Here is a 20,650-nt window from a genome sequence, read left to right on the forward strand (position 1 = left end):
AAATTAAAAATGCAATTATTGCATAATGAAAGCGTGTGCCAACAAAGTCGAGTTTGGCCAGCAGCAGGATTCGGGCAAGTGGCCAAAACGGATGAGGCACGCCTCCGAAACTTGTGTGCATAATTCGGTCAACGCTCGACAACTAACGCCCGGCGGGAAGTCGAATCTATGGGTGGATAAAAGGTACGTAGGGATCCGAAGGAACAAACAACAGAAAAAGGTCTCAGAGAGCGGTTGGCTATGGGCGCGAACAAAGAGAGCAAATCCAAAGCGGCTTAAATGTGTGCTAAGTGCCGTTGAGCTTATAATGGAACACCGCACACACACACACTCGCAGTCGTCAATTTACACCTGCACCCCCGTATACACACTCTTACACACGCAAAAACAAACATCAGGATAAATAATTCTGATTAAGGTGTTTAAAATTACACCACACAACATTTTACAAACACTGAGTACTAAAAATTATATACAATACATTATTTAAAATGGAGCCAAAAATTATTTCGCTGTAGATTATACAATAGCTAAACGATTTTTTGCATAAGCATTAGCATCAAACTTATATATTTTTGATATATACAAGTTAATGAGTTTAGAACTTTGTTTTTCCCGGTGTACGTATATACAAACAGAAAGTTCGGGACGGGGATTGAGGGAAACGCTGTGGAGCGCAGTTCCCGCACAGCAGCCACACCCACTTCCGGTGTTTGTCCAGGTAAAGCTGGGGGCCAAAACGCAAACCGCAAAAACCGCCAACACATAAAGCACCAATACAGCAACAAACACACCCACACCAACACACACACAAACACACACACACACACCCACAAACAGACACTAGAAGCCCGAACAAAGCATTTAACTAGGCGCAGCCTCAACCGCAAAGAACCGCCTCGTTTTTTACGATTTATTTGCCGAACAGAATTTCCGTTGTCATCTCCTTGATTGATGGCCCCGAGGCCCCAAGAATGCTCGCCTGTCAGTCCTCCTATTCATTTGAGTGTGTTATTAAACTCATGCTTAATTAACGCAATTATTTCGGCCATTTGTTTGGCAGCAGCGAATTGTGTTTCGATTTAAGCCACCCACATTTGGCTGAAGTATACTTGGCTCGCCCTCCCATCACATCGCACAATTACTTGTCACATCAAAGTGATTTTCGACGCGGTTGCTTTTTTAATTTACTGCAAAAAAAACTTTAAAGTTTCAGTTTGTAATTTTTGAATACATTTTCTTTACACGCATAAGGTTAAACTATACATACAGAAATGTAACTATCACATATTTAATACATTTATGGTATTGTGATAGGCTTATATATTTATTTACTAGCTAAACTGGAATAAGCCTATTACAATTGAATAGTTATCTTTTTAAGGGCTGTACTTGTTCCGTGCTGTAATCTTTTTCCAACCAATAGCCCCATTTCCCCCGTGGCCATCAATGTCGACGTTCTTGATCACAAAAATTGAATTGAATATACAATTGAATTTTTGAAAAATGGCTGCACAGGCAGCCCAGCAGCAGCCATTGCATAGTTCCGCCACAGACAGCTTCAAGGGAGGGAAAGCTTCCGGCATAGAAAAGTCTCTCTCCCAGGGGTTGGGAAATGGGGAAAACTGCAACCTGCAGCCTGAGCTATGACAGTCGTCTAAGGTCACGCCGGCAACAGCTGTCGGTGATGGGTGGCCAAGTGAGCGCGGACAGTTTCCATGCATGGCAAATGACAGGCGATGTCGAGGTGTTCAAGGATTTGCCTCGACTCAAGTGCAATGATGCGGCAATAACAGTTGGCCAAGGATATGCCAGCGATCCGGGCTGAGAGGCTGCAAGTGCCTGGCAATTGATTGTAAATAGGAAAATGATTACACCGAAAATTGGGTTGTCCATGGCTGCAAATGATGCGTTGTACACTTAAGCCCCGGATAACATATTTCCACCTGAATCAAGGGACATTCCCATTACATTTCATAATTTTTGGTGTTCAAAAGAGAGTTAGCCAGAGCATTTGATAGAACTAAGATTCATATTGTTTGTTTTAGTACATGTAATTGCTTTTTTAATAGCAAAAAAAAAAATAAAAATCATTTTACTAAAAAGATAAATGATTTGTTCAATAATAAAATGAAATATAAATTCATAGAAAATACTGTTTAAGAGTAAATGTACACTTTCATTTAAAGAAACTTTATCTTTTACAAATAAAAGTTTTATTATAAGTCTTACTATCAAACAGAAATTGAATTAACAATTGTTATGCAAGCAATGCTAACAAGAAAAACACTGTTTTCTGTCCAAGTAGGTTTCTTTGAATGCCATTTTGGATTAAAAGAAGTGCTTGGACAAGGGAAAATCTACTGTGTCCTCACTGCCCGTCTAAATATTTAGACAATCAAACAAGATTTGCGGCAGGCAAGCTATTTATTTTGTGGTTAAGAAGCTTGCTTTCCAATCGATCCGAATGGACCCATTGCAATGGGCTGTTTCCTTTGCGGTGTTGGCCAATGCTGCAGTCATGGGAATTTCGTTTACGTTTCAGTTGCTGCCCGATTTTGCGGTACCGGTGGTTTTGATGGTTCCGGAGGGGGCACAAAATGCCCCAAATGCAAAGTCAAAGGCGGAATTCAAAAGCCAAAGCCAAGGGGATTTTTCATTAAACGCGCAAATGAGGTCAAAGGGTAAAAGCGTTTGAGATGTTCCTTGGAAGTTCTATTAATTAGACATTGCCCTTTAGCTTTGTAGTCTATCGAATAATTACAGCTCAAATTGGTATTGCATTTTTCAGGTGGAAAGTAAAAAACTAATAGCTACAAATTTGCTTGAAAAAGGACTTATTTATTATGTACTTTAAACTATAAACAAGTTAAAAGTTTAAAGTTTTTATTTTTAAATAGGTATATAAATAATAATATTAACAGAAAAGCGTTTCTTTCAATATTTAAATTAAGATTTTGTGACATTTTAACCAAAATAAAATATTTTTGTGCGCCGTTTTATTTTTTTTTTTTTTACACAAAAAATGTTAATGCTTTTATTGTTGTTCTATTTTTGTATTGGATTGTGGCAAATTTAAAATACATTACTGCTTAACTGAATGGTTTCGGGAAAACGATTTTAAATGTTATTGTAATTTTCGAGAAATAAATCAATTTTTATTGGAGACGAAGTGCAGTGCTGCCTCAACCCCAGCTTAATTTGCATAATCGAAAATGAGATCTGGGCTTGAGGGCCTTTAAAAACTTTTAATTGAAACACGCTTCGAGTCACGTACAAGGCGCCAACGACACTGTTAATTATAAATTTCGCTGGTTGTGTGCTTGTGTGGGTTTTTATTGCGCTGCATCGGCAATTAACAGACAAATATAACAACAAATAACTGCCAGTCAGGTTTGCAGATGCAGCGATTTTTATGTCCAACGCCGCTCGTTGAATTATTGGCGGTTGTTCATGCCGCAGCTGCCGGCATTAATCCAACACGCTCTCTTCCAGGACACACCCGTGGCACATCTAACCGATGCGCCTCGTAAAGCACAGCCCCCACAATTTCCAACAATACGCCATCCGGAGGCCCTATCCCGATACCATCGTCATCAGCCCTGGCCAATGGGCATTTTTGCAGTGATTTGCGTGCATCGGCATGTCCTGCGAGGATTTCGACCTCTCTGGCTGCGGGGCTTTTCTCGTTGGTTCGTTTTTATACGCCGAATATCGGAGAGTTTCTAAGGTATCTCTGTTGGTTGTTTCAATTGTGATGAAATAGGTCAACGTTTGATCAATACTGCAACTGCAATATATATTTTATTCAAATTTGTGTAATTATTTTGTGGTGCAAAAATAATTTTTTTTTTCTCAAACTTGGGTATTTTGTTTTTTTTAATATATTGTTTTTTGGGGCTTTTAAATTGAAAACATTGAGTTTAACATCCGAGAATAGTAATGATTTAAAAAATACACATTTTTATGAGTTACAAAATTACTGGGTAAAGCATCGTCGATCAGGTTGTCAGTATTGTTTTCAGGTATTTTTTAGTTTCACATCCCCGTCTGGCATTCAATTGAACCGAAACACGGATGGTCACTGGGGTAAACCGATGCGAGGTTGAGGGGTCGTGGGGGCACACATACGCACTCTCTGATTGCATCAAGTTGAAATAATGTAATTAGTTTTTGTGCAGCGGTGAAAACCAGGATGCAATTCGGTGGAGTAGGGATTGGGGTTTTGTTGGAGGCGTGGCAACGATCGGACATGTTTGCCTGTTCGATGTTTTGGGGCCTTGTTAGCAGTTTGCTTTGTGGAAGAGAGTTGCCAAAAAGGTGGCTTTGGGACTGTTTGTTTCGATTGGAAAGTGGTAATGATAAGTGCTTTGATTAGACCGCTAGTAATTTTGACACTTTTCAAATGGTGGCAACTATTTACATTTAGATAATTGGAGTACCACGACTTTATTTGAAAGTTTTAAAAACTGAGAGCTAAAAAATATGATCCGAATACAGGCTTAAGTTGACAAGGCTAAAGGGAAATTTTGTAACAATTTTTTTTGCTTATTTAGAAATGTACCCTGTACAGATAAAACAAACGAAAAAAAAAAAAGGTTTCCCATTTTGAACCATAATTACTATTTTCCTTCCATTTTTTGTTGGTACAAATTGTTATGTAAAATAAAAAGTTTCAAATTGTTTTTAATAGTTCTGCTATCACCCATTGTTCAAATTTTTTATATATTGCCACATTTCGTACTCATTTCGAGAAGTTCAAGATTTTTTTTGTCAAATTTTAAGCTCATTTATTCTCAAGTCTTACCATTATTTATCAACGTTTACCATATCCTAGCGCTCAATTAAACAGGCTAATTTCTTTCCATTTTAATTATGCCATTACTCATAATCCAACAGCCGGTGGACTTACTTAGCTCTCCTTGAATCGCTGGATTTCTCTTTTATTCCGCTTCATTTCCCTACTTTTGGCAGTCAGCTGTGCTCCATTTGCGGCCTACATATTTAAGTATCTTTTATATCAAGCTGCCAGCAAAAAGTATTTTTTGGCCGCATTCCATTGCGAGAATCAGAAAGCAGACCGGGCCAATTTAGTGGCGCCCATTACGCGCCATATCGAATGGCCAATTGTGCCCAAAAAATTATCGCACCATGGCATGCCATCGCCGCTCGACCGTCTGCCATTCGCTAGCCTGTCAAATAATTAATTAGAAAATAATTGCACGTAATAATTCATGGGCCCATCGGGCCGTTCAAATTGAGATAGATAGATAGGGAGAAGAAAGCGAATAGCCCATGGGCAGCCCGCCACAGATTTCGTCCTGCGATTGCCTGCCCTGTAGAGTGGGAGATGGCTTATTCCAACTGTTACTGCTGTTAATTTCGTATGCATTCGATTGGGTGCGCTGCGTGTGCTCCACACTCCCGAAACTGTCATGTCGCATACATCTAAAATTAATCATTGGCATGCAGCATAATTTATTATGTCACACAGCGGCCACATTGGCCACAAACCCAAAACTGCCAGCAGGACAAAATCAAACCAGAGGCGAAGAGGCGTTTACTTCCTGCGGTTGTCGGTTTGACATGGCACATTTAAAAACAGAGCCATGTCTATGTTTCTCTGTACCCAACAGCACTGGAAAGCATTATAGAAGCAACTCTTCCTATTAATCATCTATTTATAAATCGGTTTTATATGGAAAAAACCAAAAAAAACATTCTGACCATATCCTCAAGGTTTTGCTACATTTAGTTTACTAACTAAAAGACGCAAAAAATAAATAACTTTAAGACCATAGCTTAACTCACTTGAATGCTAAAATCGGTTTCTTGACTTTATTTGACTTGGCAGTGAAAAAGGCTAGTATTTAATAACATTTATATAATATAAAAAAAATAAAATTATTTTTAATTTCTATTCTTTCTTCCACCACTGTACCTATATGCTAGTGTGTTCCACCTCAGAAATGTCATGTTGGATGTCGGATGCCGGACTCTTCAATCAAATGCGAAAATTTGTATAATTACAGGCTGGCGAGCTCAAGTGGTGGAGCCATTTGATTTAATCACGTTAATAGCGTTTGCATGTCGCGGTGTTCTATATATATGTATAGTCGATGTATGTGTGTGGGACTTAGAGGTGTTAAATGTTTGCGGTTGCATTGTAATAAACTTGCATGCAAATGACCGCCCATCAACTTTAATTACGCCACGAGTGCCAAAGAGTTATGGAGTAATGAAGAAAAAGTGCCGGGCTCTAACGGAAGGCAAATTGATGATTGATGAAATTTTGTACGTGTACGTGTGCGTGTCAGCCAGGCTGAAATGTCTAAAGAGGGTTTTTCATAGAGGTGTGAGACGTCAAAAGGGTTTCCGGTAGATGGTGGATAAGAGGCCATAAGTTTTTGCTACCTCTATGATTGATTGTGTGCTGCTAAATGCTCCCTTACAAACTCTACCTCGTGCATCAAAAAAGGAGACACGAATCCGTAATTTATGGAGGTCTGTCAACAATGTTTGCCCTCCCACCCCCACTTAAATGAAAACACAATTGTTTGGATTATTTTGCATTTTTTAAAGTTATTTTTATTGCATTTCTCGCTCTTTCCCTCTGGCGTTCTTTTCAAATGTATTTTGTCTGAATCTCAAATGTTTCCACCTTCTTGCTATTTTATTTGCCATTCACAAACAATATTACAATTTTCCATGGATTTGTTTCATGTTTCACTTTTGTTTTCTATGTTTGTTTACAATTTGTCACAACCTTACAAATTGAAAATTGATATAAACCAATACGTTTCGGAATTTGTGTATGTTTGTTATTAAAATTTCACATTCAATAGCTTCCGGTATGTATTATGTCAAGAAACTTAAAATTGAGCTCGGTTTTATATTAACCTAACTTGTGTTTGCTGTTGGTTGGGCTTTGTTCTGCGATTGTTGCTAATATAATACTTGTTTATCGTCACTGCGGTTCTGTTATCAATTTTGTTTTGTAAGGTAGCGCCTGAGAGCGCTCGGCTTGGCCTTTTGTTTTTGGCAGCCTTGCCCGTTCCTATACACAATGCTAAATTTAAAAAATATTTTACCATTACCATCTAAATGTTTTAAAATCAAAATAGGCTTCTTGCATATTCCGTTTCGGTTTTTCGGGAGGAGGAAAACTGAATGCTATTTTCAATGTTTTATGTTTTAATTCATTATTTTATTTCAATTTGTGTTTTGCATTTGCTCATAAAAACAAATGGTACAACTTACAATTTGGCACATCATTAAAGATTAGAGTTTCCATATAATATATATTTATATACTTTATATTTATACTTTATATGACGCCTAGGCATCTGATCTATGTGAAAGTAAACAAAAGCTGGCGCTGGCTTATGGTTAAACTACACAGATTACAGTTTTTGGGGGTTCACAAAATGGATCGGGTTAAATGAAGATATTATCATATACATCATATATCGTATGTTATAATATAGCTGCAGTGTTTGATTGAGTTGCGTTTGCATTTATAATTTACTTGTAGGTTGACTTTCCTCAACGCATTGCTTAAGACAAAAATTGTGTTTTTCTTAGTTTTGTTTTTTGTTTGTTTTTAAAAGTTTGCGGTGGAAGTTGAGTTCATAATTTAAATGTATATACCGTACCGTAATATATTTAAGTTTGCTTTATAACTAGATGGTTTATCTCTTGCTTTTGCTCATCAAACCCAAAATTTCTGTGTGTTTTCTCTGGTGTGTGATCGGGGTGGGCCAAAAAGTATGCTAGGCTTTTTGGCAAACTATTTTTGCGCTAGTTGAAAAATTCATTAAATTTAATTACGTCTTTATTTTATAATTCAGTTGAAAGCTACGATTAATTTGGCAATTGTTGGGTTCGATTTGTTTTTCTTTATTGTTTTCCCTTTAGTTCGTAATCATTTACTTATCCTTTTGTGTCTGTCGTCAGCATATAAACTCTAATACCTAACTAAAAATCATTTAAAATATAAACTTTGGCTTTAAAAATGTCAACGTAAAAATAGTATATCAATGCATGATCATGAGAGAGAATCAAACAAGAAGTACCCTTTAATGAGGGTAACAATGTGAGTATGCCATAAATTGCTTCAATTTCCCAGGATCCTGGCCTGTGCGTGTGTTCTTTGTGTGTGCGTTGAGAGGAATAAGGAAAAATACCATATGTCAGCGTAAATATGTACAATCTGAGACAGTTGCTAAGTGATTAGATAAAAAAAAAACGTCAAAGTTGAAGCTCTTTGGAGTTGATGAATTTTTCATTCTTCTCTTCATCCCTTTTTTCAAGTAATTGGTAGTAGGTTTTTAAGGAAATTCGAAGAACACCTAAAGAATTGCACGATTACACACACACAATATTTAGTAGCTTGTTTTTGTTTAGCATAGTATGGTTGATAAACAACTAGTATAAATTTGATGACAGTAGCTGCCTAAGAATCAATATAGAGAACGACTTCCTTTTGTTTGGATGTTTTCCATTGAGCATTTAATCGTTAACATTTGAAAAATACACAACGTTAAAAGATTCTTTGTTTCATTTTTGTTTTGTGTGTGCATTAGATTCGAGTGTGTATAAAATAAATTCTTAGTTTGCTTAGGGAAGTTTCGCTTCGGTCTAGACCGAAAATGAACAACACCGAAACGACGTTTCTTTTTTTCCATTTTTGTTTGTTTTGTTTCTTTACACAACACACAAGGAAAGTGCTACGGAGTAAGAGCTAAAAATTGTAATTTTTAATGCTTATTATTCGATTTCCACATCATTCATCAATGGCTTTTTGTCACTGGAAGCTTGACTTTTTAAAACTAATGTTTTTTTTTTTAATTTTTTCGTTTTTTTTTTGTCGCTTTGCTGCTATGGCGGCATTTAAAGTAAATATTATTGTATATTCCAAGGATATGTCTACGTGTTGATCTTTTGCATTTACCTATGCGCTACAATTTTTTTGAGCAATTCGAATTGAGTCGTGAGTTTAGTGTGAGTGGTTTTAGCTTCCAAAATATAACATAATTAGGAACAACCAAGCAATGTATTAAAATTAAATTCGTTGACAATACAGTACAATACAGAAATGAGTATTCTTTGGGTAGTCAAATTAGAGATATCAATCTAAAGTATATACGAATAAATATTTTTGTTTGTGCTTTAGCGGTTTGCAAATAATATACAATTTGATTTGTTAAAGTGGCTGCATTGTTGCTTTCCCTTACTACATCCTACAACGCTAATGTTTTAGAATAATTTGTAAATCATAAAGACTAACTTAGTTCAACGAAGTTATTAAAATCAACAACCGAAGGTTTATATATATATATTTTTTTTGATGATGTTTCAGCATGAAAAGTACCTAAAAACATTGCTCTTTTTCCTGGTTTGCTTTGATATACAAATACAATGCCTATATAATAACTATATATCATGTCGGTTATATATATATATATATATATATATATAAGTATACATATATATATATATAAATTCTGATCTTCCGCACAAAGTTTCAGCTCTTGTTCTGGTAAAAATCTACGCATGAAGCACATTTTTCTTTTCTTTCTCTGCAAAACTATTTTGCACATTGAATTTATGTTTAAATATTTTTTTTTACTTTTTTTTTGGTTTACTTATATAAACTCCATAGAACTGCATTTAGCGGCGTATATTTTTCTTTTTTGGTGTAGCTTTTTGCTTTTACTGGACGACATTGATTTGTTTATGTTCTTTTTGTTTCTTTGTTGCTTAGCTTTGATTTTAAACTCTCCAAGGACTTTGAGCGTCTGTTGTTGGTGTTGCCGTGTCTGCTGCCGGGTGTGAGTATCCTGCATCTATCGGTTTAGTTGTAACTTCTACTTACTGCACGTAGGGAGGAGTATTTACGTCTAAGTTACTTATTTGCTTTGCTTTGTTCATCTATTGAGCATTTTCATCGAGAGTAGTTCAAGTGCATTATTTGGCTGACTGGCGTAGATTGTTCTTAATATGGCGTGAAACGATTGAATCCACCGCGATACATGGTAGCCTGTTAAAAAATGGAATGAAAAATAAAGAAATTTAAGAGGTTTAGTGAAATAGAATACAAAAATCGTTAGGCATTAGTCAGGGACATTTATGTTACATATTATTATAAATAGTTTACAAAAATTTATAAAAACTTACCCCGTATCCAGGAACTGGTCCAATGCCATGTCCTAGATAAGGATCTGCATATTCGCGCGCATATCTATAAAAATTTGTGTGACGTGTGTTCAGCTTATTAGTAATACTCATTGGCGATTTTCTCTTATTGTTAATGATATGGAATGGTTTATTGATGATTTCAGTCGGATATAGCCTAATTAAATGTTAATTTTAATTAAGCACCAGTTACTTCCTTGTTATGGTTTTTATTTTTTTTAATAAAAGTTATTAAGTTTTGATAGGGTCTTGCAAAAGTCTTCAATTGACAGTTGTAGCTCTTCAGTTTTCGGTGTTAGATTTCTAAACTTTACCCAATTACACACATTTAATGTCAAATTATACAAAAAGAAGAGGTAAAATTAAATTATTAGTCAAATTTCAAATAAAAAGGGAAAATAAATCCAAATATTAATATGATATTATAAATATTAAATACTGGAAAAAATATAAACAAAGTAAGGTGGTAAATTCTAAAGATTAGCTTTTAGATAAACCAATTTTACTTAATATATTAATAAACATAAAATTTGTAATGATAATAAGAAATAATACGAAAAATACAATACATAATTTCAAAATCATAAGCTTAACATTTAGTTATAGGATACATTTTTTAATAACATACATATACTGCTGTTATTTACGTAAAATCTAAAGAAGATATAAAGTTTTTAAAAAGGAGTACAAGGAAAATAAGGAGTTGCTTACATTTATATAAAATTAATGTATAAATGAGAAGATAATAACTAAATTTTAAAGTATTTAAATGTTTTAAATTGTCAATATTAAATTCATTAAATTAAAGAACAATTAAAAATATTAATGGTTAAATGCCTAGGCTTAAGGAAAAAAAAAGTTCCAACTGAAGTCGTCGTAAGGTAAATGGGACTTTTATGATTAAATTGTAAATGCTGGGTTTTGGTTGTGCTGACCAAGCGTTGCACTTCGAAAAAAAAAGGAATAAGGGAACACATTTCTTTAAACAAAATTGTAAACTTAAGATTTAAATTGATAAATTGTGACTTTGAATTACTGGCCATGTGTGCCGTTATTAAGTTCTTGATAAATTTTATATTTTATTTTCCCTGATTTTAATATTGTTTTCAAAGTGTGTGCTTAGGTAACCTCTTCTGCTGATGAGATCGGGGATATATAACTTACCCAGCTACGGTGGCGTAGCCGGCGAGTGCCGGCTGAGCGGCTGCTGCGGCAGCGGCCCCATAGGCGGCCCGAGCGGCTACCGCCGTGTAGGTGGTGGCCGCCGTGGCGTACGCCTGCTGCTGGGCCTGAGACAGCGGTGTCTTTAACAGCGGAGCAGTGGCCTGGAATAATGGTAAGCAAATGGGGCGTTAAACTGGGGCAACATGAGGGTGGCGACTCGAGGAACAGACGCAGTTACAGTTCGGGGGTTGGGATTTATTTTTGTACATTTTTTTTTTTTATATTTTTTTATAACTGTGGGGCGACAACGGCAAACGACAAGACTAGCGGAGGAGACGGTGAGAGCAAGTGTGGTGAGAAATTAGGAACCCAAACCGGTGGAGGCCAAAAGTATACACACATAATAATATAAGTATTGTAACCAAAAACCAAAAACGGGTGCAAACAAGTGGGTGGAGTAGTGTGGTTAAAAGTATTCTATATATACACTTAAAGTTCTAAGCCAGGTGATCGGTACCTTTTTGAATCGAGCTACGGAGAACCCAAGATGCCAGGCTATAAAACCGAAAAGCGTGGCACGAACCAGTAAATAACTTATTGTATCGAATTACTTGCTAGGGTTAACTTAAGACTTAAGGCATAGACATACAGTTTAAATGGTGCATACAAAGAGGCATTGAGCAAAACGCAAAAATGAGACAACAATCAAACGTAAGGTCGGGGTATCTAGGTGCATTGGGTATGGACTAGAACTAGATATGATTATTTTTACCAAAACATTCTGTGGAACCGGAATGCGGTTGATCGTATGTGGGTTACTGTTTAGCGTAGTCACAGTGCGGCGCTGTAATTTATGGTTTTTGTTTTTCAATCAGTTTTATATTTTTTTTTCAATTGTGTTGTTGTTGTTGTTGTTTAGTTGTAGTATGTTGTAACAGTCGTGAAAGATAACCAAAGAAGAATTTGTAGTAGTTACAAAATGTTTACAGCATTGAATAGTAATATTTATTGTATAAATAGTTTGTAGTTGTTATTATTTAGCGAAAGCAAAATTGTGAAACAAATTAAGAAAACTAGCAGAAGTACTTAAAATGTATATAGTTTAAAGTAGTCAAAGAGAGCGTATGCTTTGTAAAGCCACCTGTGATCACTAATTGAATTTTTGTTTAAAAAGAAAACCAAACAAAGGATGCAATTATATGGTAGAGGGCTTATACACAAGTGTTCTGTTATTCAGACATTGAGTTAAGTAAGCTTAGCTAAGCTTAAGTCAAGTAAATAAAGTGATTTACGACCAGTTACCAAGTTCGATCTCAACTGAAACGTGTTACACAGCAAGAAATCAGGACGCGTCGTTAGTTCAGGATGGACGTGGATAATGCAAAAGAAAACTTAAAGGAAGCGACTTAAAACAATATACGTATGAGTAGTAGATAAAAATGTTTCTTCCAAAAACCAAGTCAAATGTTTCAAAACTCAAACGGTGTCTTTCACAAGCTACCATAAAAATATACAAATTAAAACAGAATTGTTCTTAATTTTTTTGGTGGTTGTGGTTAGGATATTAGTTTGAAAAAGTTTTATTACATTTAATATGGCGGCTGGCTGAGCGGCTGGAACTTCAGTGACCGGTTTGGCTGCCTGTAAGATTTATATAATATTTTCATGTATTTTCGTGGCAAGTTAGGGGATCGATTAAGCTCTAACCTAGGCTTTATACTTATTCCTAAAGACGTAGAGTACACTTAAAACTATATATATAAACTAATATTTGGTTGTACGAAACTCACCTGGAAGCGTAGATTCGGATCAGCGGATGCAGCGGCTGCTAAGAAGGGATCATAGTATACACTGCGTTGGGAGCAAGATGGATAAGAGAAGACCATATATTAATAAAGTAGTCAAGGTAGGATCGTGTCTGGGTAGGTGAGTTAAATGAGAGGCAACCAGCCAGAGGAATATATAAAATACACCTCTGATTTCCTGCCTCTCACCCAATTTATGGCACTTAAAAGCAAAATTCAAAAATTTTCTTTTGGTTCATTTTTTTAACGCACTTGTGTGGTCTTTGATTTGGGCGCTATGAAAAACCAGACGGGATAAAGTTTCCTTGTTATTCAACAAAACAAAAAAGAACGAAATGCAAAATATTTCTCGCTGGCCAATAAAACTTTATCCACATCCGGTTTCTGTATTTTTTTTTTTTTTTTGGTTTGGTTTTTATTAAATGTTGTTGTTGTTTTTTGGTACCGGATGCTGTTTTTGTGGGTAAACGGCTGTAACTTAAGGGGCAACTGAAAAACAAAAGTTGGCACCTATAGTTGAACACCCCACCTACCTAGCTAATAGCCTGTGCTAAACTGACCTGATCTGACCTGATTCCCCACTTGATGACGAACTGATTGGAGGAAATGTTTGAGACAGAGGAAACGAAACAAAGGGAAAATTAAAAGGTTAAGACATTGTCGTTTATATAGAGTACTAGAGTACAAAGATAGCCAACCAACCAACCACATACATGGGTCATTCCATTCCCCAACACTACGAAAATTGTCTTGCTTGCTTCAATTTTGCATTTAATCTTTAGACAAAACAGACACTCATGCACCTAGTTAATTAGTTATGCTTTTTTTTTTTTGTTTTTGCTTCTTTGATTTGGCATGTCTTCAAGTGTGTGTTTATAGTATACAATATTTAATGGAGCATTCAGTCGTACGCTATGTTGTGAGATTGGATATATGGGTGAGTGTGTGTATAGAGAGCAGCCACAAAAAAATAAGTTAATCAAAGGTCTATGTAAAATATATAAATATATATAATGTCGGGGCAGAACATGCACGCAAGGCGCTGGCAGATAGCGACGCAGTCGCATTTAAACACTTTCAATTCAAATTCAAACTGAAATTCATCATACGCCTAGTGGTACACAATATACAACCGAGTAGGTCCCTTAACCAAAATAACGATAATTAGGTAGTCATACGATGCCAAAAACACACTTCTGTCGGTCAGAGTATGAGCAAGTATATGCGTGTGTGTTTAAATATATATTTATATTGAGTTTTAGATAGTTTACGTGGATGTGTGTGTTAGCGTGCGTTGCTGATTTTGCAATTTTGTATTCAGTTTGCGTTCGGTTCGTTATACTCTTCTATTGCTGGATTTATACAAAATAAGTCAAAGTCTAGGTTTCATTATATGCGATATTAAAACTTTACACACACAAGATAGCTAAAAAACATTTGTCACCAACAAGATAGAGACGTATAAGTATTAAAGTAACACAGAGAGATATGGAAAGAAAAACAATCTTTAAGCTATAAACAATTTAAGCTTTGGGTTAAAATCATGAAGGATGAGAGCGCTTTTTTGTGTGATTGCATTTAAGACAACCACAAAAACCAATTATGAGGTTGAGGAAGTAGTTTTACAAATAATGATTATAACTACATTTATACGCCAGCAATAATTTAACTTTATTGTAAGAAAATTTTAAAATTTGTTTAAAAAATTGCTTTGATTTGATAAAAAAAATCTTACCAATCTGTTATTAAAATCGAAAAAAATAATTTTAAATAAATATGTTTTTCAAAGATGTTAAGCTCTTTTAATTTTTCATTAGTCATTCAAGAATGAATAAATTTTAATATAATTTTTGTGAAGTAAGTTTTTGAAGACATTTGCTTTTTAATAAGTCATTCAATAAATATTTATTAACATTCTTTGAAAAGTATTTCATTATGGTTGTAATTATTTACTGTAGTTTGTTTTTTAAGTTTGGCTAATGAATGAATGACAACAAATTAAGGAAATGTGAACCGTATTGAATTTTGATTATAAAATTAAGAAGAAGCGTGCGTATAAACGTAGTATTTAACTATGAAACAGGTTATTGTAAATTGGGGTGCGCTATAACTACATTCGCAGCGGAACCAACAAAAGTACAAAGTTACAACTACAACGGACTAGCTACGGCGGGATCGCGGGTGTGACGGAGTGAAGTCCACGGCGGACTCTACTTACGGCGCGAATCCATGCAAAGCGGCCGCATTGTTGGCCGCATTGGCCGACGCGGCCATGGAAGCAGCAGCCGCAGCAGCAGCGGCCGATTGCGACGATTGTGTGGCGCCCGACGCCGCCGACAGGCGGGCGGCATAGGCGGCGTTTAGGGCAGCGTTCGGATTGCCGCTCGGGTTCTGGGCCAGGGCATTGGCCAGCGATTGCTGCAGTGCGGCGGCACTGTTAGCGGCCGACGGCACAGCGACCGCCTGGAGTTGCGCCAACTGGGGGCCAAGGGCGTGGGCGTGGGCGTGGGCATGGGCGGCATGCATGTGCGGATGCGAAGCGACAGCTGCGGCGGCTACGGCGGCATGTTGCTGTTGCTGCTGCTGTTGATGTTGCTGCTGCTGTTGTTGATGTTGCTGCTGCTGCTGCTGTTGCACCGCCTGTTGTTGTTGCTGCTGCTGTTGGTGCTGCTGCTGGGCGGCGGCCACAACTTGTTGCTGCTGCTGCTGGACAACAGCCTGCTGCTGCTGCTGTTGCGCGGCTGCTGCAGTGGCCACGGCGGCGGCGGCCAGTTGGCGTTGCTGCTGTTGTTGGGCGGCGGCGGCGGAAGCCGCCAGCAGCGCCGGATGATGATGCGGGTGATGGGGATGATGGTAGGGGGCGGCGCCGACCACGCCCATTTGTCCGCGCTGGATGGCCACTCCACGCATTGCGGCGGCAACGGCGGCTGCAGGAATCACCGAACCGATACGGAAATTCGTATATTTTTTGGGGATTTATATGAAGTTTTTTTTTTTTTTTTTTTGCAACCATTTGACACAACATTTTTGACCAGTGTATTTTGTTTATGTATTTATTTTTTATTATTATTTTTTTTTTTTTGATTTGGTTTTATGTGTGTGTTTTGTGTGCAAAAAGTAGAAAAAGGAAAAGAAAAGAACATAAAACGCATGCGGTTAGTTTTCTCTCTTGATATATAAGTAAATATTTATATATAGTATATAAAGTATATGGCAAATCTAGGCATTATGTATTAACGACTTTTGTTTTGGTATATATTCATAGCGCTGAGATGATGTTGATATATACATATAACAATACATAAGACATACGTGTAGCTCATACATATGTAAATGGGATTTATATCGGAACATACTTAAACATTAGAACACTGAATTACCAAGAAATGCTACGCAGTAGTTGCATTTTATATTGCATAATTGTATATATATAGAGATATTATCATCAACAATACGAAAAAACATTGGACCGATTTTTAGTACAGCAGTATATAGCATATGTACATACATCCATATGTGGACGTATGCGGCAAGACCTTTTTATTTCAACAACTCATTGCATTTAGCTGTGTATGTTTGTGAGGGAGTTAAAAGCAGTTAAGATAATAAAACACATTTAATTTATGTTTAATCCTTGCACCTTTCAAACACATTTAAAACTAGCAAGAACATTTATCAAGTGCTAAGTGGAATGATAGATCAAGTAGGCCGATTTAGAGAGGATAGAATTCATTTTTAAGAATTCAAATCTATTCCTAGGTTTTGGAAAGAAAAGGGTTTATTTGCATGCAGACAGAGTAAAAAATTAAGACAGGTAGATTTGAAAAAAAAATACAGACTGGTGATACAAATAACGATTTTTCAGAATATTTTTTAAGCCCGTTTTTATTTATATTTTTGGTCTTAATAATTCATTTTAAAAAACAGAATATGTGTCTGCAAGTGTTTTACAGTTTAAGCTTCAATTAATTTGCATTTAATTTGTGAACGGACCACATAAACCGCAGTTTTAATATTGTACTTTAAATAAATCCACGAGGTTTTTCACTCAATTTATTATAATGGTAAGCCTCATAATTAACAATTTCGCCAGAAAAGCCAAACGATAACCAGAAAGCCTGCTCATTATGATCGGCCACAGGTATGCCTAGCAATTTGTCATTTTTCGTGGAAATCAGAGCACCAATCATAATTGATATGTATGAAATTGTTTTGGGGCTACGAATGGGAGTGTGTGTGCACTCCGTTTGGCAACATTGCGCCACAAATTGAAAATTTGTTTGACCGACATGCAATTAAAAATTCGATTTGCAAATTATTGGACTAAAGCTTAGTCGTCTGTGTGTGGCAAAGAATTTCAGAGAAAATATTCAGCCAATATGAGATAAAATTTGTTTGCCAAAATTCTCTGCTAATTTCCGTGGCTATACAAATTAAATGTTTTGGTAACAAAATAATCAAAGAAATAAAATAACTTTCTGGAGTGGTTTAGGTGTCATGCGAAAATCAATTTTTAATATTCCATACGCTTTTTGCTTTTGGGGGTTTATTTGGAAAACTGAATGCATGTTCTTTTAAATTGTTCAAAGCCAAGTTAAATAGACAAACACAAAAAATTTGGAAATCGTGCAAATTCCAAGAGTTAAACCCATAACAAACAAGAAATAAAGGCGGGATAGTTGGATAGAGAACAAAAAGAGTACGAGAAGTATGGTTGCTAGAAAATGATGCTCTAAGAGAAAGGCCTTACGAAAAATGCTTGCTGCGGCAAAATGTTCGCTACCGATAAACATTACGATATTTTCGATTGTTACGATATAGAATTTAGACTATGGTTAAAGCTAAGACCTTGCCATTCTTAACAGCTAGTTACGGTTACAGTTTCAGGTGGTTGCCACTAGTTTTATTTATTTGAAATATATACTGCTTCGATCGAGTGTGTGTTGGTGTGAGTGTGTGTGCCTAGACGTTGGAACAATGCAATCTCAAGGACGCCAAAAATGTATGCAATATTTATGGAATATATCGATAGTCAAATAGTCATACCCAAATGCGTAAACCAAAGTAACAAGACAACAAACATTTATACTGTATTATGGTACAAAGATTCTCATAGCTAAAGAGTTGGTGATCTTGGTTCTGGTTCTAGTTGTTGTTGCAGTGTTTGATTAATACTTTTATCGGTTAATCGATTACTACGCTTAAAAGCACGCATCTATTGGCTTTTCATTTTCAGCACAAATTGGGATTGCGATTTAAATTATTAATAGGCTTAAAAAATGAACGAAACAATTGTAATGTATTTCGTAAAATTTGTAGAAATAGTTTTGAAAACAATTTTTTAGAAGTGATGTAATTAGAATTAGAGTTTGTATTGACCGATTCTTGAGCATCAGAGCTAAAAAAAAAGATTGTGTTTAAAAGTTTTAAAAATTTTATTTTAAGGATCTGTATTTTCCGAAACTTTAAGAAACAAGTTTGTAAAGTTATACAATTCACTTGAGCTTTTGAATGGCTTCTATGTTCAGAATTGTTTTAAGCGTTATTTATAAACATTGATGTTGTGCAAATTGGTCGCCTATAAACGTAGTAATCCATTTTAGTCTTATGCTTTTTGAATTCTGCTTTTAGGCGCACTTTTTCACCAAGGATCCCGTATCGAGAATCCTTTTTGGTACACTTTTGATCGTCGTACCTCCGCCGTGGCGCTGCTGCTGTGGGCGCTGCTGCTTGGACAGCGGTGTGCGGTGGGCGTGGCGCGAGCATTATGGGCGTGGCCGCCGCTGCAGCCGCTGCATGGGCGGCGGCGGCTGCTGCGGATGCGGGCGATGCCGCCGGACCGGTCGCGACCGCTGACGGCGCTTGCGCCATCTGCATGGAGACGGGCAGCTGAAGGTGGGTGAGGGTGGGGGCTCCGGCGCCAACGGGGGCGCCCAGGAACGGCCAAGCGGCAACCGGCAGGCGATAACCTTGGATTTGGCATACAGGTTTGAAATAAGTTGGGTTTTTTTTTCCTTTTTTCAATATGTTTTTGCTTTGCTGGTCACCATTAAAATGAACTTAGAATGCAAGTGTTATTGGTGTGTGCGTGGGGGATTTCTGTTTTTTTGTTTTTTTTTTTTTTGTTTTAATATAGTATATATACATATTCGAGGGATGCATGATGAGGTTGCTGTTGTTGTTGTTGCTTTTTGGCTTAGTACTAGTGCTAAGTTAGACTTTTGGTTGGATCTTGGCGCGCGACGAGAGTTACCAGTTACAGTTTACGAGTACGAGTACGAGTATAAATAGTTTACGCTAAGGAGCATTTCAGACATGTTCAGACCAAAGGAATACCAGACCAAACGTAAAACGTGTAATAACGATAATGTAAATCAGGACAACAAAGAAATACACAATAATCAAAGTCAAAAGTCATAATCATAATGGAAACGCACATACAACGGAACTGGTTAAGAAAAGGATATGTAGATAAAATAGTTGGCATATAAATTGATATATAAAGTATATATAGTAGGTAGTATGCATAAGACAACACAGCCGCAATATGCTAAACTCATAACCATCAGTATAATGATCTCAGTCATTGCCATCAGCATTATTCGTCATTATTGATTATTAATATAAAATCAGGACTAGAAAGAAAGTGGCGGACGGGCCGGCTTTAAAAACGGGATTTTCGAGCGGGTGTTAATGTGGCTTTTTATTATGATTTCAAATTCAATTTCGTTTGTTTTGGTAATTTTGGCTTGCTTGGTATTTTTTCACTTTGATTGAACTTTGGTTATATGCAGACAAAAAAGAATAAATGATAAAACAACAAAAAAAAAATTGTTTTACAAACGGGTATCAAATAAGTTGCAGCAATATATTCATATATAAATTGTATGCATAGTTTATATAGATTAACGCAATTTCCGTCGGGACCTACCAAAAATTAAATCATATTATATATCTCTATTAAAGGAAAGAAAATGTTCGTAAAAATATATATACTTTGTCCAAACATATTTGCAGATTGCAAAAAAAATTAAACTGAGAATAACGAACAAATGCAATCGCTATAATGGTTTCATTTTGGTGAACTCTGGACATTGTTATCCTCCCGGCGATGACCTACACATGGGTTTATATTGCGATGGCCATAAATTAATATTAATATTTGCGCCCTGCCTAAATATTTGTTTTTGCTTTTGGTTTTTCGGCTTAAGAGCTAAAAAATTCGTTGATAAAACTCTTATAAATACATGTAGTTTTATATGAATGTTTACAGAAACGAAAACTGGTCAATTATTGTACATTTATGATAACTTATTGCTTCTCTGTATGGGCGTGGTGTTAAATTGTGTGTATTATTATTTGAGAATTTACAACAAAAGTACGGCAGGCAATAAATACGTAATAATAGCAATAAAACATTTAAGAAAAAAATATGGACAAAACGCTTACCTTCGGGCCATTGTACACAGACTGTGTCCGTTAAA

General features: G+C 36.2%; 1 protein-coding gene across 32 annotated transcripts in view; it reads right to left on the minus strand.

Moving 5' to 3' along the window:
• Window positions 1-6,562: 6,562 nt before the first annotated feature.
• The window catches only part of LOC128258650 (sex determination protein fox-1), a 120,164-nt gene continuing 106,076 nt past the window's right edge, over window positions 6,563-20,650 (minus strand). For 8 of the 32 annotated variants that reach the window (XM_052990379.1, XM_052990378.1, XM_052990372.1 and 5 more), the window contains 8 exons: window positions 20,616-20,636; window positions 15,385-16,093; window positions 13,152-13,212; window positions 12,949-13,002; window positions 12,134-12,205; window positions 11,362-11,522; window positions 10,180-10,243; window positions 6,563-10,042 (listed from right to left, as the gene is read on the minus strand). In XM_052990379.1, coding sequence (XP_052846339.1) covers window positions 9,998-10,042; window positions 10,180-10,243; window positions 11,362-11,522; window positions 12,134-12,205; window positions 12,949-13,002; window positions 13,152-13,212; window positions 15,385-16,093; window positions 20,616-20,636 — 1,187 coding nt within the window. In that variant the 3' untranslated portion in view covers window positions 6,563-9,997. Of the gene's footprint in view, window positions 10,043-10,179; window positions 10,244-11,361; window positions 11,523-12,133; window positions 12,206-12,948; window positions 13,003-13,145; window positions 13,213-15,384; window positions 16,094-18,861; window positions 19,136-20,615; window positions 20,637-20,650 lie in introns of those variants that run through there. The other 24 variants (XM_052990387.1, XM_052990384.1, XM_052990383.1 and 21 more) reach the window with 11 other exon arrangements.

This window comes from Drosophila gunungcola, assembly GCF_025200985.1.
Source record: "Drosophila gunungcola strain Sukarami chromosome 3L unlocalized genomic scaffold, Dgunungcola_SK_2 000003F, whole genome shotgun sequence".
Lineage (NCBI taxonomy): Eukaryota > Metazoa > Arthropoda > Insecta > Diptera > Drosophilidae > Drosophila > Drosophila gunungcola.